The 25,483-nt window shown below is 41.8% G+C and overlaps 2 protein-coding genes across 2 annotated transcripts in view; one reads left to right on the forward strand and one right to left on the reverse strand.

The window, feature by feature from the left end:
* The window catches only part of KIF9 (kinesin family member 9), a 67,254-nt gene extending 51,576 nt beyond the window's left edge, over positions 1-15,678 (reverse strand). The window contains exons 1-5 of the mRNA XM_042782422.1: positions 15,492-15,678; positions 11,312-11,409; positions 9,340-9,505; positions 7,264-7,370; positions 4,968-5,192 (exon numbers count right to left, since the gene is read on the reverse strand). Of these exons, the coding sequence (XP_042638356.1) occupies positions 4,968-5,192; positions 7,264-7,370; positions 9,340-9,505; positions 11,312-11,409; positions 15,492-15,678 (783 nt within the window). The remainder of the gene's footprint in view (positions 1-4,967; positions 5,193-7,263; positions 7,371-9,339; positions 9,506-11,311; positions 11,410-15,491) is intronic.
* A 1,576-nt stretch (positions 15,679-17,254) lies between these two features.
* Positions 17,255-25,483, forward strand: part of KLHL18 (kelch like family member 18) — a 94,457-nt gene continuing 86,228 nt past the window's right edge. Inside the window, exon 1 of the mRNA XM_007951756.2 lies at positions 17,255-17,383. Coding sequence (XP_007949947.1) covers positions 17,255-17,383 — 129 coding nt within the window. The remainder of the gene's footprint in view (positions 17,384-25,483) is intronic.

Below are 25,483 nucleotides of genomic sequence, written 5' to 3' on the forward strand. Positions count from 1 at the left end.
GAGAGAAAAGAGCAAAAGAATAGCAAAAATAAATGAAAAACTGCAACAACAACAAAAAAATCAAGGAATGGAAAGAATGGAAAGAAAAAAGAAGGAATCCGAAAAAGGAAAAAAAAAAAAAAAAGAACCCAGGAAGGGAAAGAGAAAAAAGAATAAAAACAAACAACAACAAAATTGGTGGTATGGGACAGTGCACCCAGGCTCTGTCAAGGCACAAGGCACACGGGGACTGGGATAGAATTCCTGCCAGTCAAGAGGTGGGTGGAGGGCGGGGGATGGCCACATCTCTGCTCACCAAGAGGATGTGGAGTATAAGAGTAACAAGGAGAATATTACACCTTTCTAGTCATCAGCCTCCAATGATGTTGCCCATGCTGTCCTCGGCAAGTGAAGCCTATCCTTAGCTTCCTTCCCAGATTAGAATGCCACCTGCAAATATTCAAAATGGCTGCACCCTCAGGACTGCTGGCAGTTCATAGCTCTGCCTGTCTCCTTCTTCACTGCTTTCCTTTCTAGTTGTCAGCCACCAATGCAGTTTCCCGTGTGTCTTTGGTGAGCAGAGACAATTCTTAGGTTACTGCCTGAAATGAAATGCCACTTGTCAATATTCAAATTATCCATGCTGTCAGAAATACCTAGCATCACAGCTCCATTTGTCTCCCTATTCACTGTTTTCATTTAGGTTCTTCTACTTGTTGGTATCTAATCCACTCCTTTATCCTTCCCTCCAAAGATCAGGGTTCCAGAATTATCTTCTGTATCTGTTTCAATTGGTTTCTCATTTCTTTGTTGTAAAGGGTCTGTGTAGATCATCTGTCTATTTTGCCATTTTGCTGGAAGTCTCCCTTTCCTGTCTTTTTAATGACCTTTTGCTTTCTTCATGGATGATGTTCTTGATGTCATCCCACAACTCATCTGGTTTTCGGTCACTGGTGTCCAATGCATCAAATTTATTCTTCAGATGGTCTCTAAATTCAGGTTGGGATATAATCAAGGTCATATTTTGGCTCCTGTGGACTTGTTTCAATTTTCTTCAGCTTCAACCTGACTTTGCATATGAGCAACTGATGGTCTGCTCCACAGTCAGCTCCTGGCCTTGTTTGGCTAAAGATATTGATCTTCTCCATTGCCTCTTCCCACAGATGTAGTCAATGTGATTCCTGTGTATTCTATTTGGCAACATCCACATGTATAGCTGCTATTTATGTTGAAAAAAGGTATTTGAAATGAATAGGTCATTGGTCTTGCAAAATTCTATCATGCGATCTTCAGCATCATTTCTATCATCAAGGCCATATTTTCCAAAGACCAGTAATTATTCTTCATTTCTAACTATTGCATTCCAGGACTTCTGGTAAGATGGAGAGATAGGCAGACAAGTGACACAGACCCTCTTCAACAAAGAAAAGAAAAAACAATTGACAGAGATACAGAAAATAATCCTGGAGCCCTGAGCTTTGAAAGGAACTATGCAGAAGTGGATTAGGCACCAACTAGTAGAAAAACCTGAATGAAAACAGTGAGTACAGAAATGGTCAGAGCTGCGGACTGTCAGCTACTCTGATGGACCAACAGCCTGAATATTTCCAAGTGGTGTTGGGACCTGAGAATTGACCTAAAGATCAACCCTGGTCACCAAGGGCTGCAGGGGCAACTGCGCTGGTGGCCTATGACTAGGAAGGAAAACAGCAAGGAGGGAGACAACCTGAGCTGTTGACTTTCCACAGTCCAGAGGGTGCAGCCATTTTGATTGTTTACACACGGCAGCCATTTTGGATATTTAAAGTGATGATAGCATTCTCATTCAGATTCCAGGTGCCTAAGAATAGGCTCTGTTTGCCAAGGCCGGCAGGGACACACAAGAGGCTGACAACACAAAAGGAGACAGGTGGTGAGTGTTTAAGTGCTATCTGCTAATGAATAGAGGAGCACAGTACCCTGTTTGTGTAGACAACATACAAAGAAAACGAAAATTGTGGGCAAGTCACTCCAACATGTTGTTGTTGTTATTTGCCCTCGAGTCAGACCCAACTCATAGTGACGCCTCCTTGGGTTTCCGAGGCGGTATTACTATGGAAGTAGATTGCCCAACCTTCCTTCTGAGGTGTGGCTGGTGGGTTTGAACCACCAGCCTTCCGATTAGCAGTCAAGTGCCTTAGGCACTACACTACCAGACCTCCCCTCCAACATACAATCACCAATTAAATATAAACACAAAAACGTCACAATGCCTCAGAGACAACAGAGTATCACAGTCTACACAAAAAGCAAGATAAAGCAGGAGAAACAAGAGACCAGGATACAGACCCAAAACACATCCCTGAGGAAGATGAAGCATTGGAACTCCCTGATAAAGAATTCAAAAGAATTATATTTAGGTACCTTCAATGAATTGAGACAGAGCAAGGAAAACACAGACAAAACCCTAGAACAATTTTGAAAGACAATACAAGAACAAAATAACAAAATAAATGAGAAATGATACAAAATCTATACACAGAAATCCAGAAGATTAATACCAAATTTTCAGAAATAGATAAGACATTGAATGGACAAAGGAGCAGAATTGAATCAATGGAAGACAGAATTAGGGAGACTGAAGACAAATACCTGAACACTTCTTTGGAAATGGATAAATCAGAAAAAAGATCAAAACAAAATGAAGAAAGCCTAAGGTTCATGTGGGATACCATGAAAAGGAATAACCTACATGTAATTGGAATTCCAGAACAGGAAGAGAAAAATAAAACCAGAGAAAACTGTCGAAGATTTGTTGGAAGAAAATTTTCCTGGTATGATGAAATATGAGAATATATCCATTCAGGAAGTCCAACGAACCCCTAACTATTGCATTCCAAAGACCAATAATTATCAATACATCTTGATTGCATGTTTGGTCAATTTTAAACTGCAGAAGTTGGTAAATATCTTCAATTCTACATCTTTGGCTTTAGTGGTTGGTGTGTAAATTTGCATAATAGAAGTATTAATTGGTCTTCCTTGTAGGCTTAAGGATATTATTCTGTCATGACAGCACTGTACTTCAGGATAGATATTGAAACATTCTTTGCGATGATGAATGTGATGCCATCCTCTTCAATTTGTCATTCCTGGCATAGTAGACCATATGATTGTCTGATTTCATAATGGCCAAAATCTGTACATTTCAGCTCACTAATGCCTAGGATGGGAGCTCTGGTAGCATAGTGGCTAAGACACTTGCCTGCTAACCAGACGGCTGGTGGTTCAAACCCACCAGCCACTCCTTGGAAGGAAGGTTGGACAATCCTACTTCCATAGTGATACTGCCTCAGAAACCCAAGGAGGGGTCGCTATGAGTCAGGTTTGACTCGATGGCACATAACAACAACAACAACAATGCCTAGGATATTGATCTTTATGCAGTCCATTTCATTTTTGACAACTTCCAATTTTCCTAGATTCATACTTCATACATTCCACGTTCTGATTATTAATGGATGTTTGCAGCTGTTTCTTTCCATTTTGAGTCATGCCCCATCAGCAAATGGAGGTTCCAAAAGCTTTACTCCATCCACATCATTAAGATCGACTTACTCTGAAGAGGCAGCTCTTCCCCACTATTTTGAGTGTCTTCAAACTTGAGGGGCTCATCTTCTGGCACCATATTAGACAATGTTTCAGGGCTATTCATAAAGTTTTCCAGTAATATATCAAACAGTGTTTCAATGCTAAGGTTTTCACTGGCCAAGTTTTTCAGAAGTGGATGACCCCATTCTTCTTCCCAATCTCTTAATGTATATATATACATAAATAAATATATATGTATATGTTATGTAGCTAGATGTACCATATGTATGTGTGTATATACATATATACATATATGGAGAAGCTCTGGTGACATAGTGCCTAAGGCATTTGACTGTTAACCAGAAGGCTGGAGGTGCAAACCCACCAGCCACTCCTCAGAAGGAAAGTTGGGCAATCTACTTCCATAGAGATACTGCCTCAGAAACCCAAGGAGTAGCAGCTATGAGTTGAACTGACTCAACAGTAGTAAGTTTGTTTCTTTGGTATACATGTATATGTGGAGGGGTCACTATGAGTCCGGTATATGTGGAGGGGTCGCTTTGAGTCGGGTCCAACTCGATGGCACATAACAACAATAATATATGTATATGTATGTATGTCAGATAACTTATCAAGAGCTCTTGATATATTAAAGGAGTTCTGCTGGATCTGTGGTTAAAACACTAGGCTGCTAACCAAATGGTTGGCAGTTCGAACCCACCATCTGCTCCGTGGAGAAAGATTAGGCAGTCTGTTTCCATAAAGATTTACAGGTTTGGAAATCCTATGGTGCAGTTCTACTCTGTCTTACAGGGTCACTATCAATTGGAATTGACTCAATGGCAGTGGCTTTGGTTTCTCTGGTTTTGATATCTTAAGGACATTAATTCTAATTTTTTTTTAATACTACAAATGCTCATGGTTTAATGTCTACTGAAAAAAAAAGGGACATGAACAATTTCAACTATATAAAGAAAAAACTGCACAGGAAATAAAACTGAAATGATGAGCCAAAATAGACATTATTGTTTCCTTATTGTAGAAAATAGATTGAGTGAATATTTTTGTTCCTATATTTTTTCAGTATTATCTTAACTTTTTAAATGAGCATATATTAATTTTTTCTTTTTCCTTTTTATTGTGATTTGGGTGACAGTTTACAGCGCAAAATGCGTTCCATTTAACAATTTGTAGACATTTCATTTTGTAACACTGATTGCAATCCCCATGATGTAACAACACTCTTCCCACTTCCTCCCTAATGTTTGCCATTTTATTAATTTCCATTTTGATTATCAAAGTAAACAGAACACTAAGAGTGAGGCAGGGAGAGAAGAGAAGGAGGAGGAAAAGGGGAAACAGATATATAGGAGAAAAGGGTAGAAAGAGTAAGAAATCCTTATAATTGATCATCTCACCTCAAAAAGGAGGCTGAATGCATCCTCCTCCTGACTTGTGAGGTGGACTGACAAGCCCTTAATGAAGACCCCTTGCTGGTTTTCCACGATGGTCATTGGAGTGTCTGTGGGTCCAACATAGGGCAGAGTGGACAGAAGATCAAACAGGGTCTCATTATAGATTTCCAGGTAGGAAACACGCACAGTAATGGCATGTGTGGGGCGTTCTTCAATCATCCTAAAAACCTAGATGGAAGATTGGACAGTAGTCACCAAGAGCAGAACTCCAACCACCAGAGGTATGTGATAATCCTTGTTCTAAAAGAATGTGCAATCTAGGTGGTGTGGTGGCCATCATCAACAAGAATTATTATTATTGGCATATCAAGAGATATTTATTATCATTTTGTAGTTTCCTTTTGTTTTTAAAATCATTGTGTAGATTTTTTGAGCTCTGACTTACAGATTAATACTTATACAGTGCCAAGAAGTAGAGCCATGAGTGGAGAGGACTCGGGGGTACAGACTTCTCATTTGTCTGGGGTCTCAGCACTTACAAGCCTCTTTCCTATCCATTACGTAATTCCATCCTCATAACCCTACCGTGAGGGAGGCAGAGCAGGGGCAGTACCCATTTGTAGAAGGCTCCATGTAATACAACTATTTGTGTATGGTCACTAAGCTAATAAGAGTAGAAACCAAAAAAAAACCAAACCCCAAACTCACTCCTGTTGAATCAGATCCGACTCATAGCAACACCTCCTTGGATTTCCAAGGCAGTATCTCTACAGAAGTAGATTGTCCAGTCTTCTGTCCAAGGAGTGGCTGGTGGGTTTGAACCACCAGCCTTTGGGTTAGCAGTCAAATGCCTTAGGCACTATGCTACCAGAACTCCCACTAGAAGCCAAGCTAGAATTCAACCTTCTTGATGGCTGGTAGCCTCCTCGGTACTTATCATCAGGTGACTTTGGACTGGTCCTGTCTCCTCTCCGGACCTTAATTTTCTCATCTATCAATATTTGAGGTCCCACCTTGTTTTAACAGTCTAGACCTGTGGTGTTAAATATGGGACACACTAGCTATAGGTGGCTACTGAGCACTTGAAAAGTGGCTAGTGTGAAAGAGAAACGGAATTTTATTTAATTGGAATTAAATTTAAATTTAAAAACTGAAACTTGATTCAGTTACTGGTAAACATTTGTTTGGAACAACTTGGTTATGTGACTCTATTTTTTCAAATGTAAATTTTATGAAATCTAAATACAGATCAAGTATCTCTGATGAATATTTAATGTCTAAATTGATATGTTGTAAGTTTAAAATGCACTCTAGATTTCAGAGACTTAATACAAGAACAAGAATGTAAATTATCTCATCAATAATGGTTTTATTGACTACACATTAAAGTGATATTTTAGGCATGTTGTTATTGTTATGGTTGTTGTTGTTATGTGCTATCGAGTCAGACTCGACGCATAGCGACCCTTCCTTGGGTTTCCGAGGCAGTATCACTACAGTAGATTCCTCCATCTTCCTTCCGAGGAGTGACTGATGGGTTTGAACCGTCACAAATGCTTAGGCACTACGCTACCAGAGCTCCCATTTTAGGCATACTGGGATAGTATTTTATTTAAATTAACTTCACCTGTTCATTTTTATGTTCTTAAATGTAGTGACTGGAAAATTCAAAATTATTTATGTGGTCTATACTTTTTTATAGGCCAGTGCAGTAAAACTTTAAGATGGCATTAAGGGAAGGTCTTTCGTTTCCTGAGTCCAACGAGAGAGTCCTCAGAGAACCAAGGCTATCGAACCCCAAAGGAAGGCCCTTCTGTTCTATCTTCAGTCACACGTCCTAGACCCCCAGGGCTGAGCCAGTCCTGACAGCTCACGTGGTACCTTCCTCTTCCCTGGTCTGCACTTTCAGGGGCTGTGGAAGAAGACATGGGAAGCCATAAGGAAGCTCTGCAGGATCCACAACTCCCTCATTAACACCAAGAAACAACTTGCAAATCCTTAATTATAGGATCACAGACTCATGGAGCAGCAGGAGGCCAGTTAGCATGTCCAGTGCTTTCTTTCACAAATGAGGAAACAGACTCAGCATGGGTGTGGGTCAGAGGCTGAAACCCTGGAACTCTCTGTTTCCAGAGACTTCAGGCCCTGCCCACTCCCTCCTCCCCAGCTGTGTATACCCTATCTCCTGTATAGGCTCCGACTCCTCGGAGAGGGTAGCTAGTAGCTGGTCTGGGGTCAGCAAGATCTATGGTAGAGAGAAAGGACCTGTGTGGCATCCCACCCGTGGGCCCACTTCTACCTGCTGCAGAGCACGAGGGAGGATCCCCCGGTGCCTGTAATTCTCAGTTGCCCCGGTCATGGTGTATGTCTTGCCGGCTCCTGTCTGGCCATAACACATGATGGTGCCTGCAAACATTTCAAAATACCTCCGTGACATCCAGGAAAATAGTTTCAAGGACAGCTCTCCCATCCCCCCAGGATGCTATTCCTTGGAGGTCCAGAGCAAGGTAGAGGACCCTGACATGAAGGGGGCCAGCGGAAGTAGCCAAGAACATCAAGAATTCCTGTCATTGTAGAAGGTGGGTGAGCAGGGAACAAGGAGAAAAATGAAGAGGCAAAACATGGGCATCTGCCCTGAATTTGTGGTCCACTCTTTGCTCTTCTGTTCCCTTTACTGAGAGAGGATCTGGCCCTAGAGCTTCTGATGATGGAAGGAAATCTCAGGAAACAGAAAAACTGGAACTTTTCCTAAAGATGAGGAGGAAGACTAGAGCACTGGCCTCTAGTCCTTTAACAAGGCTGTGAACCTCAAGTGTTTCAGAACTAGCCTTTTCCTGCCAATAGTGAAAATTATTCATAGACTACAAGCTCCTACAGGACTAAACTGGGTTGCTGGTTGGTCTAATCCAACTTCTAAAAACAAGACCACCACAATCAGACCTTAATCGGGTCTCATCTCACTGGCCACCCTACGGAGGCTTTCAGGTGCACCTCTCACATACTATAGTCTGTCATCACCACTAGCCCTGGGACACAAACTAGTTACCCTGGACTCCAGTTCTCACCTGCTCTTCCCCCTGACTTGAGGATCCTGTGCCAGGTCCCAAATTTCAGGCTGCTTCTGGATATTTACCCAGCAGACCTGCCAATGCTGGGCAAGGGAAATCAGTGTTTGCCTTTGCCACATGGATGATCTAATTCCTTGTACTAGGAGATTTTATAGGAGGAGTCCTAACATCAGCATCTGAGTTGGGGCTAGAAATAGTATCTCTTTACAAACTAGCAGGAGGAAGTCACTTCAGTTGAAATTAGCCCCTGGCTTGGACTCAGAGCCCATTGATGGTTCCTCAATGTCCTGTGCCCAAGACTCTCTTAACCTCCCTGGCCCTTAATTCCTCTGCCTCTACCTCCTCCGGGTCCCATTTCCTCAGGGAGTCATAAAAACCAACGAGAATATCCTTGGGTCAATAAACTCATTGCCATCTAGTCGATTCTGACTCACAGCAACCCTCTTTGAGTTTCTGAGGTGGTAAATCTTTAGGGAAATAGATTGCCCAGTCTTCCTTCCACGGAGTAGTTAGTGGCTTTGAACTGCCAACCTTCTGGTTAGCAGTCAAATGCCTTAGGCACTGTGCCACCAGAGCTCCTTTAGGTTATTGGGACCTCCTATATTATCACCAGTGGGATAAATCACAATGTTTGGGCATCCATACTCCACAGACTTTTGAACAGAAGACCTAAAACTTGGCTTGCTAATAGCAAAATACATTCTAGACAGCAGCCAGCAGATGGGCAAAGTCTACAAACTGTGATGTATTCTTTTAAGGGCAATTTCTATTTAAAAAAAAAAAAAAAACTTAGATTGTAAAAATTTCCCAGTACCATTCTTAATTTGCTAAGAAAGTCAAACTCTACTCAAGTTTTTAATGATATATGTAAATAATCCTGTACTAGATTATGAATAGTAGTAGACTGAGCATGTTGACAGAACGAAAAGAAATAGCACACAGCAGGCAGCTGAGAGAAAAATGTTCATACCCTATCAAACTTATCACAAAGGCACAGCTTCAAAACTAATATTTGAGGGGTTTAGGACATGATAATAGTTGAACCCCCATGACTTATAGTGAGCTAGGCTCATTTAATCTTCCTATGAAGGTAGTATCCCAGGATATCAGATCATACTATGCCTACAACATCCCCAAGCAAATAGTCAGTTTTTCACCATAAGAACATGGAGACAGACAAGTAAACAAACAAATGTTAGTAAATAAGGTTATATTTTATTTTATTCACCACAGAATACCTGCACCTCTTCCTCTGGGCGAAGTTCTGCAGGTTCTTAAGTAAGGCAACAGTTAATTAACGAAATTACCATTATAGCCATCCAGGGCTTGAGAAACCACATCCTTTGCGACTGTCTCATAAACCAAGTCCTGAGAAGCGTCATGGAGAACTCCATCCAGCTTGAATGACCAGTCTGTCTGCTGGTTATTGACAACTCCTCTCCGAGTATCTTTCTTTAAGTGAATATCAATGCTCTAAGGAAGAAAGAGAGACAGAAAAGAAGTTATTTGTTAAGAAATATGATTTTTAAAAATCACTAAGAGCTGAGGCCTGACCTATAGGAGATAAAAGAAGTGAACTTTAGGAAGAACAGGGACTCCCATATGTGGGCTGAAATCTTTGGGATGGGAGAAGAGAGCTCCTGCAGAGGCCACAAAATCCCTGATGGTGGATAGATCAGGAGACTGAAGCACTTCCTGGTTTCAGTACCTTGCATCCTAGTTTACAGGATATGTCTTACCTATGATAAGGAGTTGAGAAAATTGATTATATTTTTATTAAACAAGATTTAGATATATTCAGTCAGCACAAGAAGGCCTTAAATTAGGTTGAAGAGAACAGGAGGTTGGAGCCTCATCTCTCTGGTGACTGACAGTGAGGTCCCCCCCCCCCTTCAAGTTCTGAACTGCTGTGATTTCCTACTTCCATACACATGCTATGGGACAATGTGAGAAAGGATGAAATAATAGCCAGAGAAAGACTCTGGAATTCTCAGCACAGTTACTCACTGGTATCAGAGTAAATTCAGAGTATCTGACCTATTTGTAATCAGTGGGTTTTCAGACACATGGCCCTCGGTAAGGCATTGTGAAATAGCTAGCTTAAGGATTTACTGGATAAATTCATTGGCAGATTTCAGTCTTCTTGATGAGGATTTCTACTGTAAACAGATTGTTGTCAAAATGTTACACCGGCTGTCCTAATCCAAGAGACAAGACATTGTCACATGCAGAAAAATTAAGACATGGTGAGAGGTGCTCAGTTGTTCTCACACATCAAATGCTCTTGTGTTTCTAGAAACCAGGTCTAGGAGGACACCTTTCACAGGGTTACAATGAACTCATTTCTGACTGCCTGAACCTTTGAGGCTTAAATAGCTTGCCCTTGAATTCTTCCTTTAAAGACTATGTCAATGTTGCCTATATGGGCCCACAAACATTTGCTAAATGAAAATATCTAACATTCTCACGTTGTCTCTTATTATCTAAGCCTGTCAGAGGTTTCAGAAGGGTTCTCAGGGCAGTGTTGAGGACACAGGAACAGATAAATCTTTCTAGTTCTCGATAAGAAGTTCCCCCACTGTTTTGGTAAGTTTAACAGTGATCAACTCAAGGCATTCTTATTATGCTGGTAGCACAATGCCTAAGGCATCTGACTGTTAACCCACCAGCCACTCTGTGGAAGGAAGATAGGCCAATCTACTTGCATAAAGATTTATCACCTGGGAAACCCAATGGGATCACTATGAGTCAGAATCGACTAGATGGCAGTGGGCTTGTTTTTTGTTTTGGGAGATTATGTAAATGGAAGATCTGTTTACCACAAAGTTTTATAAGTATGTATAAGTGTCAGTTTTTTCCACCACAGTGATATTTAAAGGTAAACTTATTAACTAAAATGTCAGTTCAAAATGGTAACTTTATGAGCCCCCTAGGAGCTCTGGTAGCATACTGCCTAAGGCACTTGACTGCTAACCAGAAGGCTGGTGGTTCAAACCCACTAGCCACTCCTCAGAAGGTTGGGCGATCTACTTCCATAGTGATACTGCCTGGGAAACCCAAGGAGGGGTCCCTATGAGTCAGGCCGACTAGACGGCACTTAACAACATGAGCTCCCTCATCAATAAAATTGTGTGTGTGTGTGTGTGTGTAAGGGGAGTGGTTTGGACTTGAATTCTGTGTTGATCCTTCAGCAGTTGTATGGAAACAAGGTTACAAGGTTGGTAACTAAATGGGACAGAGAGAAGCCCTTGCAGGTGAAGGCAAACACATTGCACTTACTTTGTTGTCATCTCCATATTTGATAATTTCATGAGCAAAGTCATCAGTAGGTTTGACTCGGACAAATGCATGAACTTTTTTCCTAGTACTCATTCTAGCTGAAGAGAAGAGAACAAAGAAATTTTCAGTCGTTTTCATCAAACAACCATCAGAAGGGGAGGTGTGGCTCATTACAGCAGAAAAGAGTGATATGCAATCCTTTTCTTCCTATCCTGTTAGGGTCTGGTTTTTTTTTCACCCCTTGGCATTTTAGTGCTCTACCCACAGAACACTACTTAGCAAGTATGTGTACTTCCTACTTCATGGGTTGCTTCATATTTTCCACTAATGACCCCACAGAGACCAGAATACAAAGCAGAAAGGATGCCTTCTTTAGTGGCCTAATCTTAGATGTGGTTTCCAGAAATGTTCTACATCTGAGTCTTACATTTTGCCTTATTTACTATATTTTCCTCTAAAGCACTATCCAAAGCATTAAAAGTATTTTTTCTTTTCTTAACATACTTACCTCAGATTCAGCACCTCCATCTCTACCTCCATTAGCCTAAAAAGATCAGAAATATATCCCCTAAAGTACATTAAATCTAGGCCATAATCAAATCTTTCTTGTCTGCCACTCCATTGGAAGGAAAATCACAGACAGTCTCCTATCTTCTCTTCCTCTCTACCAAACTAGCTATGTTCTCATCATTTGTTTTTGGGTAGTCACACATATATAGTTGATCCTCATTATTCATGGATTCTCTATTTGTGAATTCACCTACTCACTAAAATTTATTTGTAACCTCAAATCAATACTCATGGCTCTTTTGCAGTCATTTGCAGACATACACAGGGCAGTAAACAATTTGAGTTGCCCGATATACAAATTCCCAGTTGAAGAAGAACAAGGTGACACTCTGCCTTCCTATTTCAGCTCTCAAAAATGTGTTGAATTTATGAAGAAAGTTAAGGGAACTGTAAAGAAGCATCATTTTTGCAGTCTATTTAGTGCAATGTTTTTTGCATTTTTGTGCTTTTACTTGGCAATTCACTGTTTAAAAGGGTCCCCACGTATAGTGCTATCATCTAGTGTACTAAATGTAAGAAGTTAATATGATTTTAAGTGCAAAGCAAGTGGTCACCATAAGTTGTATCTAGAAATATGGAGGGATATTAGTATTTAAAAAATCTAAAATTGCCTTTGGTAACACTCGTTGAATTTCTCTTATATAATACATGCAAAATGTTAACATTTAAAAAATTTAATGTGCTTTTAAAAAATCATTAAAAAACTAAGGAAAAATTTCTGTTATGCATGACTTTTTTTACAGTAAAAGTCTTGAAAATTAAAAAAATATATATAATAAATGCTATCATCTAGTGTACTAAATGTGCCTTATGGAGAAAATGTGTGTTAGATAAGGCTATGTATTGATCAGTTGATGAAAATATGACCAGAGGCTCATATATGGACCTAAACCCATATATTCCCTAGGATATACTAATTCAGTGTTTGTGGCATTACAAACAACTACCATGAATAACGAGAACTGACTGCATTTGTTTTTCCTCATTTATACTATTAAAAATAGCTACTATGTATAATAAAATATGTTAAATACATTTGATGTGACTTCATGGTTCAGGATGAGAGCTTATAGATAGAAGCAATGGGGAGTCAGATTTCACTAAATGACTTTCCTAATATTGAAAGCTGTCTCATGATGGAAAAGATCTTCTCGAGGTAAAAACCATAAATACCTACAAAAGGGATTGTTGCATTAATAGAAGGTTAATTGATCTCCAAGATCTTTTCTAACTGAAACATTTTATAAAGATTTTTAAAAATTGAATTGCATCACAATTCTCATATTTTATTGGGTATCAGCCCCACTGGTCAAAGCACACTAGGTCCCTGTCTTGAGAGTGCCTGTGTAAAAACATTTAATACTAATTAGACAGCAAATTTTGGTTCTAGTATCAACAGAGAATGGAGAAACAAAAAAGAATTATTAGGTGGAAGTGATAATTGCACTGATTTTAATTGCTTTAAGGGGAACTTAAAAATCAGCTTTTCAGGTATCTCATTATTTATACTAATGACAAAGGATAAAATATTGAGAGAAAATGCCAAGAGTTCCAAAGCAAGCTAAATAAAAATCAACCTGTAATCATCATTAACTGTGTTAAATCTCAAACCATACTCACTGCTGTCAAGTCAAATCCAACTCACAGCGACCCCTCCTTGGTTTTCTGAGGTGGTATCACTATGGAAGTAGATTGCCTCGTCTTCCTTCCAAGGAGTGGCTCGTGGACTTGAACCTCCAGCCTCTGGTTAGCAGTCAAATGCCTTAGGTATTAAATCTAGCTAAGTCATTTTAGAAAACAAGATAAAGGTCTATAAAATATACTAAATAACCTTATTGTTCAACACTTGGGGCAAATTAACATAGTTTTAAATTGTTCCAAGATTGCTACTTTTACATAAATAAAATTTTCTTTCTACAATCCATCTAATGTTTTAGATTTTTTGTTCTTTTTATAATTTTAATAATATTATCAAGTAGTTTATGGTCATCCTGAGACTGGTCTCTCAAGCTTCAATAATTTCACTTTTAGAGAACCAAGAGAATAACAACAACAACAAAAAAAAAAATGTTAAAAACCCATTTAACAGTAGTGATCCACAATGTAAAAACAGACTGTGAATAGAGAAAAGACCCAGGGGCAGGATATGTGCTGCATCACAGATTTTTCTTTGGATCTCCCTGTCAGGGCTGAAGTAGTTCAATAAGAAATGAGGTCTCTGCCCCTTAAAATTTCCATGGGGCAGGATAAAGGAGTTGAGGCTTAAAAAAAACCTCTCAAAACACTTTAGAGAAAAACACAACCAGCAAAGGAATTTGCTGAATTTATGAAGAGAGTTAAGGGAACATGAGGCACAGGAAGCTAACTTAACTTCACCTTCAAATTAGACAGTAGTATCAACACAGTTAATAAGGGAAAAGTAGCTTGCTTGTACTATGCAAAGCACTGTCAGAAATAAACTGACATGAAGTTTAATATATTTTTTTTAATTTTCAAGACTTTTACTGTAAAAAAAAGTCATGCATAACAGAAATTTTTCCTTAGTTTTTAAATTAATTTTAAAAGCACATTAAATTTTTTAAATGTTAACATTTTGCATGTATTATATAAGAGAAATTCAATGAGTGTTACCAAAGGCAATTCTAGATTTTTTAAATACTAATATCCCTCCACATTTCTAGATACAACTTACGGTGACCACTTGCTTTGCACTTAAAATCACATTAACTATCTTCAAGTTGCATTACTTCTACATAGGTAAGTTAGATAGTTCACAGTTTCAATGGTGTGGACAAAATAAACCTTTATTTTATTTTAATCAAATTCCTGTTATAAGCCCTTCAAACATCAAATCAAATAAGCAAATATAACATTATACATATTTACCTATTGCAGAGTATGTGCATGCTTCCTACATTTCTCAAGTAATTATGTCACCAAAGTCTTTTCCTAGCCCTCATGAGTTCATTGAGACTTTTCAATTTTTAGAAAATAAACCTGCAAGGTATTAGGGTAAGCAAGGATAATGACCTGTCCAATTTACATTTTAACATTTTTGTCTGCAAAATAGAGTTCTAGAAATGCATCTTCAACCAGGGAAACCAAAGAGAAAAGCTCATCTCCAAGTTCACTTTTGAGAGTGGAGGGAGGTATGTCTTGGTTCAAGTAAACACTCACCCCCAAGCTCTAAAGTTCTGGGAACCACAGCCCACAACAACCCCAACGGCTCATCTCTCTGCCCAGGAAGTTTCAGATGCTGCATAGGGTACCCTCAGAAAGGGACCCTGAAGAATCAGGGAAGCTCAAGTACCAGAAGAAGGGAGGCAGGTGCCACCTCTCCCTGCAGCTCCCACCCAACAGCACAAGGGTAGCACAGGCCAGTCTGAAGCATCATCTTCCCCCTAGAGCTTGTCCCTCCTCTGCCCCGCATTTTGCCACATGCACATGCAGTCACTCCATCTGCACTTCCCAAAGCCCTCCCCATGCCCGCACCCATGGCTCCAGGCATGCAGCAAGCCTTCCCTATTAACCACACCCTGCCTGCCAGTCTGCTACTGAGTAGCCCCTCAATACCCAGACATTTGGGGACCCCATGCCATTGTGCACTTACTGAAATACTGCTTGTTACTGTTCTTACGCCGCTTCATTTGAATGAGCTTCAGCTCCAAAATTAAATTACAAGCTGCTTGAAAGCAAGGACTGTGCCTTTTAACTCTTTTGAATCCCCCCACAACATCCAGAATAGTGCCCAGGACAGAACAGGTGCTCAAGAAATGGCAGTTGGTGGTCATGGTCATGGCTGGAAGTCAGAGGGTGGTTGAATCTCCATGTGTGCGTCCATCTTCTGTCACTACTGAAAGAGTGATTTATTCTCACATCCAGACCATTCCAAGAAGCAAGTGTCAACTCCCCTTCCAGATCACCTCCAACCCCTGGGCCCACAGCCCTTCCAGGAGGATGCTTGGTTTCTACCCTCCACTTTCAAGAAACCTTCTTCAGTCCCTCACCACACTCTCCCTTTTAGTCGTGTCCTTCCCCCTCACGACCTTGTGGGGAACATCCCTACCTAGTGGGCACAACCTTGAGTATTTCTGGTGTAGTAAGGTAAGCCTCAGAAGGGCCACCAGGAGTCCTCCGTTCTGCAAGGCTCTCAGTTTCCTCCTGTTTGTTTCTGAGGTGAGAATGAACAAACTTGCGACCTAAAACTACTAAAAGCTCAACAAGAGCAGAGGGAGTGACTGGTGGCTCAAGCCATAGGCTCCAGGCAGGTCCCTATCTTTCAGCGCTCCACCAGAAGTCTCATGTCCAGATCAAGGTTCCTCACTAGGTATTCTCATAACTACCTTGGTGGCAGCAGCAGCTAAACCCAGAACCACGACCTAACCTCACCCAGCCTTGCGCTAAACACAGATATGGATCCAGGCAGAACCAGAGTCTCTTCTCTCTCTCAACGTACCAGACCCCTGTCTAGAGGCCAAGCGGCAGTGGATCTTGGACCCATTCCCGTCCTTCTCTGGAGCGGCTTCCTCATCCGTAAAGCGAAGGACCCGCAGTGGCGATCCTGCAGCCCCTTCCAGTTTGAAAGCCGACGACTGCAGAAGTCCAGATGACTTCTGGTTCCCCCACCTTACGCCGCCTAAGCCTCAGGCCCGAGGTAGAACCCTCGCGAGGCCAAAGGAACGTTAGCTCCAAACACCCCAAATCATGGCCTGACTGAAGAGGTCCCCGCGATGCCGCGCTGACTGCCCCCGTTTCACAAACAAGCGAGTTAAGCCCGAGAACTCCGGGGCGGGGAAAGATGTTCAGACCCCCGCCGCTGCGCGTCACGCGGGCGCAAACTCCTGTCCAGCCTCCCTTCTCTCTAACCCCCCGCGGCGCGCGGCCCCTGCTCACCGCTCGCAAGGCCGGAGCGTGACAGAGGCAGCTGCAGCGACCGAAGCCCTGCACGCGACCTGGATGTCCCACACGTAGCTGACGGGTTGTGTACACAGTCGCCATAGCAACGAGCCGTTTCCGGAGATTCCGGAAGTCTTGGCTGGTGGCGGAAATAAAGTTGTCTGTCCTTGGCCGAGGATACAGGTTAGGGCAGGCCGAATTGGAAGACGGAAGATGGCACCTATTGACCCAAGAAGACCGCAGCAGCTGCAAGCGAGAAGCCAGGGTCAGGGCAGCAAGGGAACGAAGGCTGCCTATAAACCAGGAAGCGGGGCGGCCAGGCTTCCGGCTCAGTGGAGCCTGCCTACTACGGTGGCCGCGTAGGCCCGTCCGGCTGCAGCCCCGCACTCAAAGCTGCCGCTGGCGCACTCCCTCGCCCCGCCCAACCTAGTGTTGAGACAGCCGGCCAGGCCTGCGCAGTCAAGGCAGCCGGGGAAGATGGTGGAGGACGGCGCGGAGGAGCTGGAGGATCTGGTACACTTCTCCGTGTCCGAGTTGCCTAGTCGCGGCTACGGCGTCATGGAGGAGATCCGGCGGCAGGGCAAGCTATGCGACGTGACGCTCAAGGTACCGCAGACTGGGCGGAACGGAGCTGAGGGGAGTGGAGCCGAGCCGGGGGGAGAGAGGGACGGTGGGGGTGAGGTTGAGTGGGTAAGTTTGGGGTGAGAAGGTTTGAGAGGGACCCGGTTCAGGGAGAGAGAGATGCGGTGCGTGGGAGGAGAGGAATTAGGTCCTGTGGAAAGGAGATGAGGGACAGCTCCTCAGCCCTTGGAAGGAACGTGAGGAGGTGCGCGACTTAGGCCCGTGGAGTGGGAGACATTGGAGTGCGCGCCTCCCTATTCTGTCACACAGCGAAGAGAAAATGGACTTGCAACCTCTCTGTGGAAGAAGGGGCGGTGGCTGGCTGTGCATTCTGATGGGCACTACGGAAGCATCTTCTCTTATTTTCATAAACACGTTTTGGTGCCCTTTGAAGGTGATTGTGCTCTTGTTGAGGCGTAAACTTCTTGTAGTCATTGCCTGGCCTAGAGTTTTAGATTATTGTCTTGCTCTTAGGAGTGTTCAGAACCCGATCTGGAAATCTTTTGATGTCTCATTGGAAATCTCTCCCCTTACGCCACCCCTACTGCAAAGGTCTCAGAGGCTGGGCTTGTCAGCTGTGTAGAGAGGGGTTCTGACATCAGTAGGGAAGGGCTCTCTTAACTGCCAGTTCCTCACCAGCATTCTTGTCTCAAGACCCAGTGTCCCTTCTGTGATCTGGAGCCATACCTGCTGGAGAGGCGTGTTGTATTTCTCCTTGCCCAGTGTCTGAGCCGTATGGCAAGCCCTCCAGGTGGGGAGATGATGCTGCAAGCCCGTGCCCTTGTTGTGCTTCGATTGGAAGACTCTTGACCCCCACCAAAAAAGAGGAAGACAGAAACAAAAAACCTATCTACATGGTTAAGGAAACTTCCCTTCCACTTATTTGACTCAGCCTTCTGGAGGCACTAGAATAGAATGGCTAAGAGTGTGGGTTTGGAGACAGAAAGATTTGGATTAAAATCCTAGTTGTAACCTTGGGCAATTTTACTTAATCTTTCTAAGCCTCGATTAACAAATGTAAAAATAGGGGTGATTCCTAATTCTCAGTATTAGTATGAAGATTAAGTGAGGATATTTGTGGTATTCTTTGTACAATATCTGACCTAAACCCCTCCTGAAGGAAGTTAGTTTTCCAGGAGAGGAGTGAAGTGATCTGAGAGGGGCAAAGATCTTTTCAGGCCAGTGAGAGGAGCCAAGGGGATTGAGAAAAATGAGCTGGACTGAAGGAGGCAGAGGAAGGAACAAGAATAAAGGAGAGATTTTGTCAGCAGTGATTACGTGATGGGAGATGTCAAGGCTGCTAGAGATGTGTAAGCAGAAGAATGATGTAGTCATGTCAGTAATACTTGGGATGAGTAGAGCAGGGCTTTGAACCAGTTCTATACAGTTTGACCCCCTGCTGAGAATTTACTTTTCTGCATAAAGAACTTACAGTTCAACTAGATCACTAGGCGATTCTAATAGATCCCCAGGTGATTCTTATGTATACATTTTTTGTTGTTTATTTTTTATTGTGGTTTGAGTGAAAATATACAGAGTAAACTAGTTTTCCATTGCCTAAGGCATTTGACTGCTAACCAGAAGGCTGATGGTTCAAATCCACCAGCCACTCCTCAGAAGAAAGACTGGGCAATCTACTTTCAAGAGTTACCGCCTTGGAAACCCAAGGAGGGGTCATTATGAGTCATAAACAACTTGACGTCAGTGACTTTGCTTTTGGTGATTGTCATTCTGAGAGGTAGTTATGACAGTCTTGAACTAAACTGCCTGGATTTGAATCCTGGCTCTGCCACTTACTAGCTGTGAAAGCTTGGTCAAGTTCTTAAATACTCAGTGATTCAGTTTCTTGATCTGTAAAATGGGGATCATGTTAGTCCCTACCTGATAAGAGTGTTGAGGATTCCATTAGTTAGTACACTTAAAATAGTCATGTAGTAAATGCTCAATAAACAGTAGATATTTATTAATAATAACTTAATGAAATTGCCAGAGAGAATGGAGAAGAATGCATGTGTTCATCTTACCATTTTGAATTTATTTTAGCGTCTGATGAATTTTGGGAGATATTATCTGAGCAAATGTTAATTGCCTTCAGTAGCCTGCATTTTACAGATGGATAACACAAGGGACTAGTCAGTGGTCACAGACTGAATTAGGTATCGCTAAGACTCACTATCTCATTCTGTTGTACATAGGGTTGCTATGAGCCAGAGCTGACTTGATGGCACCTAACAACAGGAGGATTCAAAATGAGAAGAAACAGCTGCAAACACCTATTAATAATTGGAGTGTAGTACAAATGAAGTATGAGTCTAGGAAAATTGGAAATTGCCAAAAATGACACCATGCTTGGCAAGGTGGAGGGTCAGTGAGAATGAGAAAAACGTTCAATGAGATGGATTGGCACAGTGGCTACAACAGTGGGCTCAAACATAGCAATGATTGTGAGGATGGCACAGGACTCGGCAGTTTTTCTTTCTGTTGTACATTGGGCTGCTTTGAGTTGGAACCGATTTTATGGCACCTGACAACAGCAACAAAGACTACATTCCTAGTTTCAGTGCTCTGGATCAGGTGTTCTTTCCTTTTCTCTTGTTGCCTTTCTACCACAGATAATGACTGAACTGATGTCAGCTTTGCAATGTGAATTAATCTACTTCAGGTCAACATGCTCATCTTTAACAACATATTAGGAGTGTGTGGAAGTGAATATTACGAGGCATGCCACAGTCTCAAATTTTAGTGTCAAGTCTTGAATTTAGGCTTAATTTTCTTTTTGGAAACAAGCTAGTTGGGAGCCTGTTGGATAGTTGAATAGAAACTTAACAGAAAAAGATCATCTGTTTTTATCATATTCTACACCTATGTTGAATCGAACCTCTAAAAATCTGAAAACTGTGAACCCAGAAAAGTGCACATAATTACATACTTGCAAACTTCTGCTTTCTGTTTTGAGGGCAATTCCCCTGAAGCCTGACTTTGGACCTTGGATTATGAATCCAACTGAATATTATTCTCCTATCAGAATAAAAACAATGGTCATTTGGCTTGGAAAATCATCTTATCTTAAAGGTTAGGAAAATGGTAATGCAAGACTTCTTAGGAACCTATGGCATAAGGAAGAGAGGTATGTCCCCCCGGAGGCTCACATCTCGTCTTCCCAGTGGTTGGTTTCATCTCCTTTCCTCTGAGCTACCAGAGCCCAAGGGCTAAGGCAGTTCTTTTCCTGTGAGATTCAATAGGGTTCTGCCAGTTGGACAGACTCCCCAGATTCAATGAGTCTTCTCCACAACTTCTCATTCAGGAGATCTGGAGCCACCAGACTCATATATTTTTCTTCTCCCCTCAACTCACAGTATCCCCTTTGTCTTTCCATATTTCTGAGAGGAGAATGGGATTACCAAATCTGCATACTATTCTTTGACCCATAAGTTTCTAGGACAGAGGAACCCCCCCCATTCCACATATATACCCACAGACATGCACACATTTTGTATTGCTTGCTGCTGCTTGTTAATTGCTGTCAAGTCAATTCTGACTCATGGCAACCCCAACTACACATCTAGAACTGCTCCAGAGGGTTTTTTTCTTCCCCTTCAAGATTTATTTGATGTTGTTGAGACTATACATAGGCAAACATACACCAGTTCAACAGTTTCTACGTGTACAATTTAGTGCCACTGATTACATTCTTAAAATTGTGCAACCGTTCTTACCCTTCTTTTCTGAGTTGTTCCTCCCTCATTAGCATAAACACACTATCCTCTAAGGTTCCTATCTAATCTTTTGAATTGCTGTTGTCAGTTGGATCCAGTACATAGTTCTTAAAAGAGCATGATGCTTAAGCAGACCTTTTTTTTAACTAGTTAAGCTAAATTCTTGTTTCGTTTTAAGAAAACTTCAGTGGGTATTTCTGGTTTCAGGTTTAAAGATTATCTTAGGGCAGCAGCTTCAGGAATTCATCCATCCTCTGTGGCTCCAGAAAGTCTGAAATCCGTGAGAATTTGGAATTCTGTTCTGCATTTTCTCCCTTTTGGTCATGATTCTTTGGTGAGATTTTTGATCAAAATGTTTAGTAATGGTAACCAGGTATCATCCAGTTCTTCAGATTTCATGGTAAAGGAGGCAGTTGTTCATGAAGGCAATTAGCTACACATTCCATAGCCTCCTCCTATTCCTCACTCTTCTTCCTCTGTTGTTCTAGGACTCCATAGGCTTTTCAGTGCTGTCTGTGGCTTTTCAGAAGCAGGCCACCAGACCTGTCTTGCAAGGTGCCTCTGGGTGGGTTTGAACTGTTCAACCTTTTGGTTAGTAGTTAAGCGTTTAACATTTGCACCACCCAGGGACTCCAACTTTGTATTACAGGCACTGATAAATGGCTCCTAAAAGATCTCCTTACTGTAATCTTTTCAGCATTTTCCCAAGGTCCCTGCTAAGATTTTGAACCCAGATCTCAGGATTTCACCTCCAGAAGGAAGTATCTTTTCCATGAATGAAAAGCACACTGTTAGAATAGTTCCTTTTGATCCATTAAATCCAGGTAAACCATTTTTAGGAGTCGCTGGGTGGTACAAATCGTTAAGTGCTTGACTACTAGCCAGAAGGCTGGTCGTTCACAGTCCACCCAGAGGCACCTTGAAAGTAAGGCCTGGCGATCTGCTTCTGAAAGGTCACAGCCTTGAAAACCCTATAAACACCAAGCCTGTTGTCATTGAGTCAATGCTAACTCACAGCAAGCCTATAGGACAGAGTAGAACTGCCCCATAGGGTTTCCAAGGCTGTAAATCTTTGTGGAAGCAGATTGCCTCATCTTTCTTCTGGGGATGTGGCTGGTGGTTCAAATTGCTAACCCTCTGGTTAGTAATCAAGCACTTAGGCAGTGCACCACCAGGGCTCCTTCCTGATTGATCAGTTCTGTTCTATGTACGTGAAATTGCCATGATTTGGAATAGACTCAGTAGCAGCTAACAATAACAACAACACAATTTCACTGAAACTGACTTCAAGAGCTACACCACCCATTGTTGTCAAGTCAGTTCCAACTGATGTTGACCTTATAGGACAGAGTAGAACTGCCCTATAGAGTTTCCAAGATTGTAAATATTTACAGATGCCAACTGCCTCATTTTTCTCCCATTGAGTGACTGGTGGGTTCAAACCACTGACCTTTTGGTTAGCAGGTGAACGACTTAACCACTGCACCAGTAGAGTTCCATCAAGAGCTACACACTCTTGCCCAATTTGTTGTCAGTGACTTTGTGATCAAAGAGTAGGTGGAGAAGTATATCAGGAAATGAAGTAAGGACTTGTTGATGCATGCCATTTTTATGTTGCGCGTAGTATAATGAGTTACACAGGTATAATTGTAGAGCTAGAATTATCTTATTAAAAGGAACTCTATAAGAGCCATTCATTTTACAGATGGAAAAAAAAAAAATCCCTGAGGCTTAGAGATATTAAAGGATTTGCCCAAAGCACAAAGCTATATTATGTGAGATCCTGCACAGCTGTTTACTTGTGGAAGAGAGGTTTTACGTCCTCCTCGGTCAGATTATTCGCCTGCCTGCCGATTGTATGAAGCAGGGTAGGGGACAAACAGTAGTGTCATATTTAAACACAAGGGCTGTGATATGTCCAGTTGCAACATAGTCATCCTCTTCCAGGACAGAAGAAAGATGCAGGCTTTTTCTCCTGGTCTTTTGAACATAGGAATTCTTGACTCTTCGATTTTGAAATTACACTGTGTTGGAAAACTTGTGTTTCTGAGTATTGTTCATTCCCAGGATTTTCTCCTGCCTTTTCTCAGGTAGTTGTGTTCATTTTCAGCCTTGTGCCTTTTCACTGAGCAGTTAGAGCTGTGAGTAAGAATATGTTCCTTGTTGTTGTTGTAAGGGCGTATATGATATGAACTCATATTTATCAAAAGTCAGGTTTGATCTCTTTCTTGTTCAAATTATATTATGGGTAATGGTTGCTAAATTTGAATACTGATAGATGAATGAGACAGCTTGATTATGCCTGACATGTTCATGGAGAAAGAGAGTTGGAGGTATACCCTGGAAAATTGGTTACCAGGCAACAGCATTCATGGTGGTTCACCCTGAGGCTTGTGGAGCCTGGCCGGGAGGCTGGGTTCATTTCACAAGTCTCTGTTTGGAGTGCTTCTTACTGTAGGTGCTTCCTTTATTGTTTTGTATGCAAGACTCCATCATTTGTGGGTTGGCCTCCTCTGATTCAGCTTGTAGGCTGGTTGATGGGAAATGAGACCATATTGTTTTGTGAGAGATATATTCTAACCCCTCCTAAATTACAGACGTAGCATCTACTTTCCTGTTATCAATTTGTTGTTCAGTGTTGGCACTCCCCGCTGCCCCTTTAGCATGAAACCTGTCAACTTTCCCGTAGTAAGCTTAGCAAAGCCACCCAAGCAGCTGATCACATCACCACTGGATTTCAGTTGGGGAGAAGAGCGGGTAAAACAAGGTTGTGTACCAGGTATTGGCAGACATTCTCTGCATAGGGCTAGATAGTAAGCATTTTAGGATTTGTGGGTCTTACAGTTTCAGTTGCAAGTACTCAATTCTGCTGTTACAACAATGCAGAAGCAGCCCTGGACAGCACATGCACAAATGGGTGTGGCTGTGTTCCAAAATGGGCTGGGCCAGACCTGCTGGTATGGTTCCTGACCTCCATTGTATACTAATAAGGCCTCTGTAAAGTTTAAGGCTTTGGAGTAATTTGTAACTGATTTATTGCCCCCAGCATATACTTCTGTAGGTTCAACACAGTATCTAGGAATTGGAAGCCTCTCTTGTTAAAGGTGAATCAGAAGCAAAGAACTTCCTTTTTCCATTTCACTTCCTGCTATCATGGGACTATACTGGTTGGTGACTAATTGACATAGCAGAAGTCACTGTTAAGTTTTGCATCTCATCTTTGAAGTCTTGTAGCTATGCTGTCACTTGAAGCAGAATGTTTCCAAGGCATTAACTATAGATACTATGCTCCCTTTCTGTCTCAGTTGAAGCTGAGGATGCTTAGCTGCTTGCTGAATGGCAGGCCAGAGGAGACTGTGATGGCTCCTGTGTTCCAGTGGACTTGGCCATCTGTGTTCAGGGTCTTAAAGGTAAGGGTCAGAGTTTGGGCTTTTGACAGACAAAATAGCAGACTAGTAGGTTACCCAATTTAGTGATACATCTGAGTAGATTATGCTGATTATCTCTGATCAGAACACAAAAATGCTTTTCAGAAAATAAACTCAATCATGCAAAATGGTACATTGGAAGATAGTTTGGCAGTTTCTTACAAAGCTAAATGTTGCCTTGCCGTATAATCCTGCAGTCATGCTCAGTATTTACCAAAATGAGTTCAAATGTTACATCCACACAAAAACCTGCATGTGAGTGTTTATAGCTGCTATATTCATAATTGCCAAAAATTGGAAACAAGCAAGATGTCCTTAAATAAGTAAATGGATAAGCAAACATACACATCCATTCAATGAAATGTTATCCAGTGATAAAAAGAAATGAGCTATCAAGTCATGAAAGGACATGGAGAAACCTAAGTGTTATGTTGCTATAGGAAAGAAGCCAGTATGAAAAGGCTAAGTAATGTATGATTCTATACATTTGCCTTCTGGAAAGGCAAAACCATAGAGACAGTAAAAAGATCAGTGTTGCCAGAGATTCAGAGTGGGAGAGGAATGAATAGGTGGAACACAAGGGATCTTTAGGGTAGTGAAACTATTCTCTCTGATAATTTAATGTTGGATACCGAGTTTGTTTCTGTTTGTCAGAACCCATAGAATCAAAGTAGAAGGAAGGGAACCCTAATGTACACTGTGTGTATGTGTGTGTGTGTGTGTGTGTAAATTGCCTCCAACTCATGGTGATACCATGTGTGTCAGAGTAAAACTGCTCCATAGAGTTTTCAGTGGTTGATTTTTCAAAAGTAAATTGCCAGGCCTTTCTATGGAGGCACTTCTGGGTAGACTCAAACAGTCAACCTTTGGGTTAGCAACTGAAAATTTTAATCTCTAACTGTTGGACCAACCACCCAGGAATTCTTTTTTTTTTTTTTTTT

The sequence above is a fragment of the Orycteropus afer genome, unplaced genomic scaffold (genome assembly GCF_000298275.1).
Source record: "Orycteropus afer afer isolate SDZICR_OR568_19922 unplaced genomic scaffold, OryAfe1.0 scaffold00311, whole genome shotgun sequence".
Taxonomy (NCBI): domain Eukaryota; kingdom Metazoa; phylum Chordata; class Mammalia; order Tubulidentata; family Orycteropodidae; genus Orycteropus; species Orycteropus afer.